The sequence below is a fragment of the Leptodactylus fuscus genome, chromosome 6, assembly GCF_031893055.1.
Source record: "Leptodactylus fuscus isolate aLepFus1 chromosome 6, aLepFus1.hap2, whole genome shotgun sequence".
Classification (NCBI taxonomy): domain Eukaryota; kingdom Metazoa; phylum Chordata; class Amphibia; order Anura; family Leptodactylidae; genus Leptodactylus; species Leptodactylus fuscus.
In genome coordinates this window covers 16,506,573-16,517,139 of record NC_134270.1, presented here as the reverse complement: position 1 = coordinate 16,517,139, position 10,567 = coordinate 16,506,573, and the positions used below count along the sequence as shown (strand labels likewise).

Below are 10,567 nucleotides of genomic sequence, written 5' to 3'. Positions count from 1 at the left end.
ACCATATAGATATAGCTGGTCATACATGAAAGCTTAAAGCATGCCAAACCTTCAAACAAACATTACCGGAATAATTAGTGCCGCACATGTACTTATAGAGTAACACTGACCATTACATGACTTGTATTCTGCATGATATAGCTTGTATTTCTCCCTGAGCTCCTTGGTGTAGACTAAGTATCATACACTGCAAACAGTAAGTAGAGGAGAATCTGCTCTATATATTTCTCTTTCACTCAGAATGAGCCCTACGACCATGCAGGACATATATAGAGAAGTACTGATATGTACCTATGGGAATAAAGAACTCTTGTCCTGATAGAAAGCTCCTATTTTGCTCCAGCATAATACTAAACCTGTTTCTGCAGCTCTCTCTCTCTCTCTTTCCTTGAGCCATTGGTTTGTGCAAATTGTGTTGCAAATTTCATTTTAAGGCATTAAACATAAAATAAATTGATAGCAGCCGTGCCGTAACGGATATGTGCTTCATGTTAACAATGTCTAAGAGGACAGATATCAGGAACCGTTTCTATGTACAAGTTATCTAAACTATGCACCAGCAGGCTCTGAATGTATCTGAAATTTGTTGGTTCCCTGTAAAAGTTGATCACTTGGTTAGAAAGTAGATGCCACCACTCCTGACTAGAGATGAGCGAACACTATTCGAAACAGCCGTTTGGAATAGCACGCTCCAATGCAAATGAATGGACACTTCCATTCATTTCTATGGGAGCGTGCTAGTTGAAACGGCTGTTTCGAATAGTGTTCGCTCATCTCTACTCCTATCGTGTCTGCAGGGTAAACCAATAGAGCTTGGGTGTGTACCAGCACTCAGCTCAATCGGTGGACGTGCACATTGCTATACCCTTTGAACAGCAGGTGGGGCTATACCAGGTAAGTAACCGTCATGGCTATTCATTGCTTAAAGGGATTCTACCACTAAAACACTTTTTTTTCTAGTTACCACGTCGGAATAGCCTTTAAAAAGGCTATTCGTCTCTTACCTGTGGAAGTGCTCTCCGCCGCGCCGTTCGTTCAAAATACCGGTTTGTACCGGTATGCTAATTAGTTCTCTCGCAGCGATGGGGGCGTCCCCATCGCAGGAGCAGCGATGGGGGCGTCCCCATTGCAGCTCGAAAACCGACCGCAGCGCCGCCTCTCTGGTCTTCTGTATCCTCCCCTTGCCTCTTCAGCGTCTGTCGGACGCCTGCGCAGTATGCTCTCTGTTCGGCGAAGATTGCCGAACGTACTGCGCATGCGCGAAAGTGCGGTGCCCGCACTATGGCTGGGACCGCAATTTCGCGCATGCGCAGTACGTTTGGCAATCTTCGCCGAACAGAGAGCATACTGCGCAGGCGTCCGACAGACGCTGAAGAGGCAAGGGGAGGATACAGAAGACCAGAGAGGCGGCGCTGCGGTCGGTTTTCGAGCTGCAATGGGGACGCCCCCATCGCTGCTCCTGCGATGGGGACGCCCCCATCGCTGCGAGAGAACTAATTAGCATACCGGTACAAACCGGTATTTTGAACGAACGGCGCGGCGGAGAGCACTTCCACAGGTAAGAGACGAATAGCCTTTTTAAAGGCTATTCCGATGTGATAACTAGAAAAAAATGTGTTTTAGTGGTAGAATCCCTTTAATTTTTTTAAATTAATTTAAATATATAATATATTAAAATTTGATGCTTTCTTTAAATAAATATAATATGCTTCATGGGATAACCCCTTAAGTTGAACTTCCGGGTCTTTAAGGCTGAGATCACATGTGCCATATTCGTAGTTTACTAAGCGGAATATCGCACTGGAAATCAGCACCGGTACAATACTAATAAAGGTACTGCTACAGTCCCCCATTGACATGCAGGATGGTTGATAAAATCTGCATAGATTGTGGGGTCTGCTTGATATTTTCTCCGACCATATTTGTAGTGCAAATTGTATAGGGAATTAGTAAATACTAGAACACTTGGCTTTCCTAAGCTTAGCAGGGCTGGTTTTCCAGCCAAATAATTCGCTTTTGTTCATCCAAAATAGCTTCTTTTACTGCGCATAGAAGAGAGTCTGTGTCACTCCAGCTATCAGGATATACGGTGCTGTACAGACAGGGCAGGGAATCCAGTTCAGCCTCCTCCCTCTGAGCGCACTCCAGTAACAGATCTTCACATTTTCCCCACCATTGCCGTGTTTTTCTATAAAATGCAGAAAAAAACGGTCAAAAATTGCACAATGGCAAAAAAAAAATGTCATTATCTATCATATCTACCTATTTTATATTGATCTATCTAATATCTATCTCCTATCTATCTATTGTAAGTATTGTAAGCGGACATTTTCTTGTGGCCGGCAGGCCTGCGCAGTTGGCTTTGCCCTAGGCCCGAGGCCTAAAAGTTTGAAGCCTCCGCTGGAAGAAGACGTGTGAAGACCCCGTTCCTGAGGAAGATAGAGGCGGAGAGTTCTCTCGCAGCATTGGGGACGCCCCCAGTGCTGTTTGAGCACTGGGGCCTGCCCCCAGTGCTGCGAGATAACTCATTTGCATACCAGCGAAAAACGGGATTTTAACCGAACGGCGGGGCGGAGAAGACATAGCCTTTCTTAAGGCTATTCCTATGTGTCAACGAGAAAAAAAAAAGTTTTTTAATGGTAGAATCCCTTTAAACCCACAGTAAAATAGAAATATACAGTATAAGTAACTAGTAGAAGAAATTTCATACGGGTCTATTTTGTTTAAATGTGTGTATGGTGAAAAAAAACTTTGCGTACTACTGATATGAAGCTAATAAGATAAAATACAAAAAAATTGTATTATTAAAAAAAAATATTGATTTATTTAATTATATAAAAACCCCATTAGCTATTAAACAGTTCAACAATTTTGATAATTTTGTAATAGCATAGCAAGTAAAAAAATGGATGATCTGTTCGAAACCTAGTCTAAAATAAAAATGGCCGAATTGTTATGGAAAGCTGTGTGTATGTCAGTGAGGCTAAGAAAGAGGGACCTGCAAGCTTCTATTGGCTACTATGGGACATCTGATGTGATATGGAGTAAGGCCCGCGATGTGGAAGACAAGGCTACTATATTTGCTTTGTGAATTTGTCACTGGGTTGTTATGGAATCCTGGCTTAAAACTGTGTGTATGTCAGTGAGGCTACGAATGAAGGCCCTGCAAGCTCTAAATCATCTGAATTTGGTGCAGATTGGTCCAGTCATTTGACTGTGTATAAAGAACAGCCAACAGAAATTCATTTTTTGTATATAGAAAGGATACAAAATTTAGACCCCCCCACTTTGGATGGATCGGAAGCCTAGTATGCGACTGCTGTATAAATCCAGCCCCATACATATGAATAATATGATTATTAATAGTATTAAAGGGGACCAGCATTTGGCTCCCTACTGATAGGGAGCCAACAGATATAGTAAAATTTTGGGAACACCTCTTTAAGGGCCCCTTCACACGGCGTAAGCGTGCCGCTCCTTTAGACCCATACATGCGAGTGCTTCAAAACACATCCCATTCACTTCAATGGGAGCGCGCGTAAGCGCTCGCGTATACGGGTCTAAAGGAGTGGCGCGCTTACGCCGTGTGAAGGGGCCCTAAAATGACACTCCAACATTTTTTTTAGCTATGCAGGGTAGTCATCAAAGTTGATTCAAATGTGGTCTTGCTGATACTTTCACCCATGTCTAGTACCTGTTTCTGCAAAAAATTGCAGAACGAATACTAAATGGACCTTCTAGGAACTTTGAATTTGAGAATGATGTCTCCAAAGGTCCTGGATGCTGCACCAACTGCTTTTGATAACACTGGCGAATGTGATAGGGGCATTGTGACTGAACTGTAAGAGGGGGGAACTATGGGCAGTATGTGAGTGAGGGGCTGTAGGGAGCAGAGGAGGCATGTACACATAAGAGATAGGGCAGAAGAATGGGGGGCAGCGGAATCTAATGAATCTGAAGTCACATGGTAGCTCTCATTATTATCTGCAGCAGCAGAGAGTCCTCCTGTTTACACAGCAACCCATGGTAGAAAAAAAGATCACAATATGATCATGTGACCTAATAAAGAAGCTGAATGCAGGGTATAGAAAAACACTGTGTGTAGATAATTATTCCCATTGGCTGTTTTTTTTCAGACAATAATATGTGTAAAAAAAAAAAAAATCAGTGGAGTGTCCCTTTAACCTTACGCATCGATATACAACAAAAACTACTCACTTTAATTTTTTCGTGCTCTTTTCGTTCAGCGGGATATGGACTATAATAGGATATATTGCCACACGGATCAGAGCGGAGAGACAGGAGACTCCGAGTTCGAGGAGGCAGTGTGCATTCTGCACGACGAATAGAGGTATAAAGATACATCAGGTCATGTATTCAGGGCAACATGATGATATACTGGTAGACATAATGGCTACCGACTCACCTGCTGGGCTACCGCTTCTACGTTCTGCCTGGTGAAGCAGCAGCGGATGCCTTCTCCCTCCTTCTCACCGATAATGTCTCCGCGCTGGTATCTCGTTGCATATTCAGCATCTGTCAAGGACTCTGAAAGTGATAGATTTAGATGAGAAAATGTGAACGTGTGAATGTAGCACTTGTGTGAATTCAAAGGCGATGTATCAGCTAGATTTTGTAAGGAAGTTTTTAGAAAACTTTTTTTTTGCTAATGTTTTAATTTTCAGATTTTTTTTTTCTACTTTCGGCCAGGATGCTGTTAACAACCTTCAAGGATATGCTTTACAACAGTCACATGGATATGGAAAAGTTCCTTGCCTTCTATGAGAGACCGTTGTGGGCATGCTCTGTGACCTGAGCAGAGGTCATCTGTTAGGGAGGAGGAGGAGAGCTGTGACCACTGGTGGATCTTGTCTTGTCTTGTCTTATCTATAGGTAGATGTTCTCTGTCTTCATAATACTTCCATTGATGATAATGAAATGCCTGTTAAGAAGTGATCTCTACAGAACAGGAAGTGTCAGCCTGATATGATTTTTTTTCCTGTCTCATCTTGTTAGATGTTTTATGGATTCTCACATACTAAGGGCAGGTTCACATCTGCGTCCTGGTCTCCGCTTTCAGGTTACCGTCTTCTGCAGACGGGAGACGGAAATCTGCAGACAGTGTCCGCCCGTGAGCGTTTTGTGGTCTCCGCGGCGAAACCGTTTTTTTTTAACTGGACACAAAGTCCTGCATGTCTGACTTTGTGTCCAGTTAAAAAAAAAACAAAAACCAAAAAAAACAGTTTTGTCGCGGAGACTACAAAACGCTCACGGGTTTGAAAAGTGACTGCCGGTTTCTGTCTCTTGTCCAGTTTCTCGGGCAGAAGACGGAAACCTGAAAGCGGACACCGGGGCGCAGATATGAACCCGCCCTAAGAGTGTTGGGCAGGGGACTTTAAAACGTTCAAATATACCGTATATACTTGAGTATAAGCCGACCCGAATATAAGCCGACCCCCCTAATTTTTACACAAAAAACTGGGAAAACTTATTGACTCGAGTATAAGCCTAGGGGGGAAATGCAGCAGCTACTGGAAAATTTCAAAAATTAAAATGGTCGGAGTTTTTGGGTGCAGTAGTTGCTGAGGAAGGGGAGGGGGTGTTTTGGTTGTCTGTCTGCCCCTTCCCTGAGCTTGAGGACTGAGGGTTTTTCTTCCTCCACTTGGAACTCAGTCTGGCTGAATATAGGGGATCTGCAGTGCTCCTATTAACCCCTTCTCCACGGAACTGGAGCACTGCAGATCCCCTATATTCAGTAGACCGGGCACTGTCAGACTCAGGGACACCTAATGTGTTTGTGTGTCACAGTCATTTTCTACTCTTATATGTATTCTAGAGAAAGGAGGGATTTACAACTTTTATTTTTTCTATTTTTTATTTTTTTAAATTTTCTGCACTATTTTATGGGAGATTCTATACATTAATATTGCGGCTGCTCCTAAAAAAAAAATAAAAAATATTTTTTTTTGCTGACTCAGCACAAAAACTGGGCTGAAAAATTCGGCGTATACTCGAGTATATATGGTACTATGCTTTTGTGGGTGTAGATATTTGTAGTAGTGCAAGGGTGGTGCTCACAATTTACACAATTGTGAAAATCGGCCTGATGACGACCTGCATTAAATTCACTGTATGTGAATGGCGGCTAATCATGACTGATGTCAAACTACAAAAACTAGGTTATGTTCTATTTTTGTCTATTTTCCTGGATCCCTCAGTACACTACTTATGAGGGAACGGGGACGCCCCTAACGTGCAAAACAGCTGTGAAAAATTTACACAATGTTCGTGTGAATCTAAGCAAAGACTCGGTTCTCAGAAGTGTCCAGGAAAATTGCCCTTAGCTGAATGTTTTTTTTTTTTTTTTTTTTTTTTACAGAATTGGAATCTAAAATGGCAACAGCTCGAAGAAATGCTTAAAAAATTGTTAGAAATTAAGTAGAAAATACCAGTGTCACACTTCATGAAGTCTTTATTGGCACATAGTTTGTCGCTCAAGATTCTTCCAAGAAGAGACGGGACCAGAATGACCGGACGAGGAGCTCCGATCTTATGGTGGGTGACCACCGTGTAGGGCATTAGTGTCAAGCAACTTCTACCCAGGGAGGAACTAGCAGCTGGTTCTGAATATAAAAGTAAAATGTTTCATAAATATTCATACAGGTAAAAATACATGCAGAAAACTTAAAAAAAAAAAAATAAATTCTATAAGCTTTTTTTATCATTGAAATTTTTACATCTAAATGTATAACAAAAAAAATTGCCTGAGGACCTGCTGGGATACTATGTTAAAGGGAGCCTATCATTGTATACTCTTTTTTTTCTGACTAACACGTAAGAATAGCCTTAAGAAAGGCTATTCTTCTCCTACCTTCAGATGTCTTCTCCGCGCCGCCGTTTGGTAGAAATCCGGGTTTTCTTCTGTATGCAAATGAGTTCTCTCACAGCACCGGGGGTGGTCCCCAGCGCTCAAACAGCACTAGGGGCATCCCCAATGCTGCGAGAGAGCTCTCCAGCACCACCTCCATCTTCTTCTGGAACACCCTCTCCTTGTGTCTTCTTCAATCTTCTAGGCCTTGGGCAGAACAGACTGCGCATGCCCGGGCCACAAGCAAATGGCCGCTTACTCAGTAAGCTGTGTAAGCGGCCATTTTCTTATAGCCGCTTACACAACTTACTAAGTAAGCGGCCATTTTCTTGTGGCAGCAAGCATGTGCAGTCGGCTCTGCCCGAGGCCTAGAAGATTGAGACCCAGGATGGACGAAGAAACAAGGAGAGGGCGTTCCAGAAAAAGATGGAGGCGGCACTGGAGCATTCTCTCACAGCATTGGGGACGCCCCCAGTGCTGTTTGAGTGCTGGGGACGCCCCCAGTGCTGCGAGAGAACTCATTTGCATACCAAAGAAAAATGGATTTCTACCAAACGGCGGTGCGGAGAAGACATCTAAAGGTAGGAGAAGAATAGCCTTTCTTAAGGCTATACCTACGTGTTAGGGAGGGTTCACACGGTGTAACGTGCCGCATGATGTGGCACGTCTACGCCGCGGGACCCTTTGCGGGCCGTACACGCTCCCATTGATTTAAATGGGAGCGGGGATCGTATGCGCCGCGCCGCAACATCACGGCCGCAAACTAGCGTGGCGCATACGATCCCCGCTCCCATTTAAATCAATGGGAGCGTGTACGGCCCGCAAAGGGTCCCGCGGCGTAGACATGCCACATCACGCGGCACGTTACACCGTTTGAACCCTCCCTTAGTCAGAAAAAAAAGGGTATCCAATGTTAGGATCCCTTTAAGTTATACTGTCGAATATGAATACCGTATACCAGAACACAAAAACAGAGACTGATGCTAGAAAAAACCCTCTTCTAATAAATAATCTATTTTAATATATGACAAACTCTCTTTAAAGCATAGCTGTTGTTTCAAAATAATTTTTAAGCTTTTCTCCTGCCTAAAAAAATTGTTCAATTCACTGCCAGATCCATCTACATTGCCGCCGTTCATAGAAGTCTATAGAGAGGAGACGGGGAGGAGGAAGAGCGAGGTGTATTCACATGTGCAAATTTGTTGCAGAATGTTTGTTCACTCTTCTGTCCTGTCCTCTATATAGCACTGTCAATAATTGTGAGGGATTAAAACTGCTCACAGACTCTCTTTAAAGCATAGCTGTTGTTTCAAAAGAATTTTTCAGCTTTTTCCTGTTCAATTCACTGCCAGATCCGTCTGCGTTGAAGACAAGCTGCAGTTCATAGATCTATGGAGAGGGGAAGGGGAGGAGGGAGAAGAACAAGAAGAAAAGAGACACAGTCTCTTTATTCACCTCCATATTGATCAGTACTGCTAAAACCTGCTATAAAGTTGCTAGAAATCTGCTAAACACTACTATTAGCTGAGGCAGGGCATCCCTGTGTCTTTCTCATTCACTATGCTCCTCCTCCCATTCCCCTCTCCATAGACTTCTATGTAACCTGATCAGTCTGTGAGCTCTAATCTGTATTCAGTGACAACTGATCTGGCAGTGAATTGAGCAGTTTAGCAGGCAGGAGGGGGAGCTGATACAAGGAGATGCAAGCATTTCTCTCTGATAAGATATATTACAAAGTTTCTTATATTCACCTGAGCTGTTCATTTATATAAATAAATGAACGCAGTAAAGATATGCTTCTGATTTTGGTTTGCACTTCATGTCTATAGTAATATTCCATGTTGAAAACCGCACTATAGAAGTAAACCTGTATACTGCTGCTAGTATAATAAGTAAGTTAACCCATAGAGGTACAGTTTAATACTATAACAATAACATTACAGCAGAGCTATGGGATGACTGCGGGTCATAACAATACATGAAATCATTGACTGTACCTTCACATCTGCAGGTGCCACAATTTAGAGATGTCCAGAGTAAGTGAGAACTGCAGCGGTCAGTGCTGATGATGCGGACATGTTTTTTGGGCTGGAGAGAAAATAACAAACACAGATAGATAGATAAATAGATAGGAGATAGATAGATAGATAGATAGATAGATAGATAGATAGATAGGAGATAGATAGATAGATAGATAGATAGATAGACAGATAGATAGGAGATAGATAGATAGATAGATAGATAGATAGATAGGAGATAGATAGATAGATAGATAGATAGATAGATAGATAGATAGGAGATAGATAGATAGATAGATAGATAGATAGGAGATAGATGATAGATAGATAGATAGGAGATAGATAGATAGATAGATAGATAGATAGATAGATAGATAGATAGATAGATAGATAGATAGGAGATAGATAGATAGATAGATAGATAGATAGATAGATAGATAGGAGATAGATAGATAGATAGATAGATAGATAGATAGATAGATAGGAGATAATGGGGTTTGTTTCCCTTTAAGAAGTTGATCTGTCTCATCTGTCCAGGAACATACAAGTACCAAAGATTTCCACAGGCTGCTTTAGTCTATTCATTTAGCATTTGTGTAGGGGCTTGTTTTTTATGGGATGAGCTGTATTTTTTAAGGGATTAATTTTAGGTATATTTTGCTTATCTTTTTTATTTCCTGTGGGAAGGGGGGTGTGTGTGAAAAACAGCAACAGGACTGCCTCAGTTTTTTGTCTTTTGTTTGTATGGCATTTACTGTGCAGCATAAGGCTAAGTTCACACACAAATACGCGTGTGCATATTCCGCCTCGGTGCAGTGCATGCCATTCCGTCGCGGCTTTCCGCTCCGGATTTGGCCCAAATTGAATGGGCCTAGTCTGGAGGGTGCGGTCGCGAGGCGGCTGATTCAGCCGCGGAATCCGCTTGAAGAAAGCGCAGCTCGTTTCTTTTTTCCGCTAACAGTAACACGCTACTAGCGGAAAAAAGAACGCTAGCAGTCTACACAGACCTCTATTGTGAGGGGGCGGATTATGACGTGGATTCTGCGCCAAAATCCGCCCCCTCTTGCACTGTGTGAACGGGGCCTTATTAATAACCTTATTAAATAAGTCATTTTACATTCTACATTTTTATAGAAATTAGATATTTTGAAATGTTTGGTTTTGTGGTTCTGCATTCAGAGACCCAACGGGGCAGATTTATCAATCTCTCTATGCCAGTTTTTGGGGTGTAGAGGGATTATATTGTGGGACATGTTGGGTGAATCTTATTCATTACGTTGGGACTGTAAAACGCAGCATTTTCACAACATGTGGCCTAAATTTGTTTCCACTGCAGCTTTTGGGAGATTCTTAAGATTCTGAAATTCGGTGGGTTTGATGTGACATCAGAGAGCCCTAATATTTCCATACATTTTTGTTGCACTAGTATGGTACCCTGTAGTGCAGTGTGTGAATATACGCTAATCCATGGTATTATCTTTCATTTTGTTTCCTACTCACTATACGGGACATCCCATTTTGCCAGGTCATGCGTTGTATAGATGTTATTAGCTGCTGCTGAGCCCTGCAAGATAAAAACATAAGAAGTTTAAAAAGGCCGCACATTCAGGAATTTTGCTTGGGTAAAGAAGAATTTACAAGGGTTGTCACTTGACATTTATCACATTTTCATACGACAGGT

General features: G+C 42.3%; 1 protein-coding gene across 1 annotated transcript in view; it reads right to left on the bottom strand.

Annotated features, from left to right (window-relative positions):
- Window positions 1–1,980: 1,980 nt before the first annotated feature.
- CARD14 (caspase recruitment domain family member 14) overlaps window positions 1,981–10,567 on the bottom strand; it is a 28,909-nt gene continuing 20,322 nt past the window's right edge. The window contains exons 15-20 of the mRNA XM_075279419.1: window positions 10,387–10,450; window positions 8,866–8,956; window positions 6,450–6,623; window positions 4,427–4,548; window positions 4,219–4,334; window positions 1,981–2,188 (exon numbers count right to left, since the gene is read on the bottom strand). Coding sequence (XP_075135520.1) covers window positions 1,981–2,188; window positions 4,219–4,334; window positions 4,427–4,548; window positions 6,450–6,623; window positions 8,866–8,956; window positions 10,387–10,450 — 775 coding nt within the window. The remainder of the gene's footprint in view (window positions 2,189–4,218; window positions 4,335–4,426; window positions 4,549–6,449; window positions 6,624–8,865; window positions 8,957–10,386; window positions 10,451–10,567) is intronic.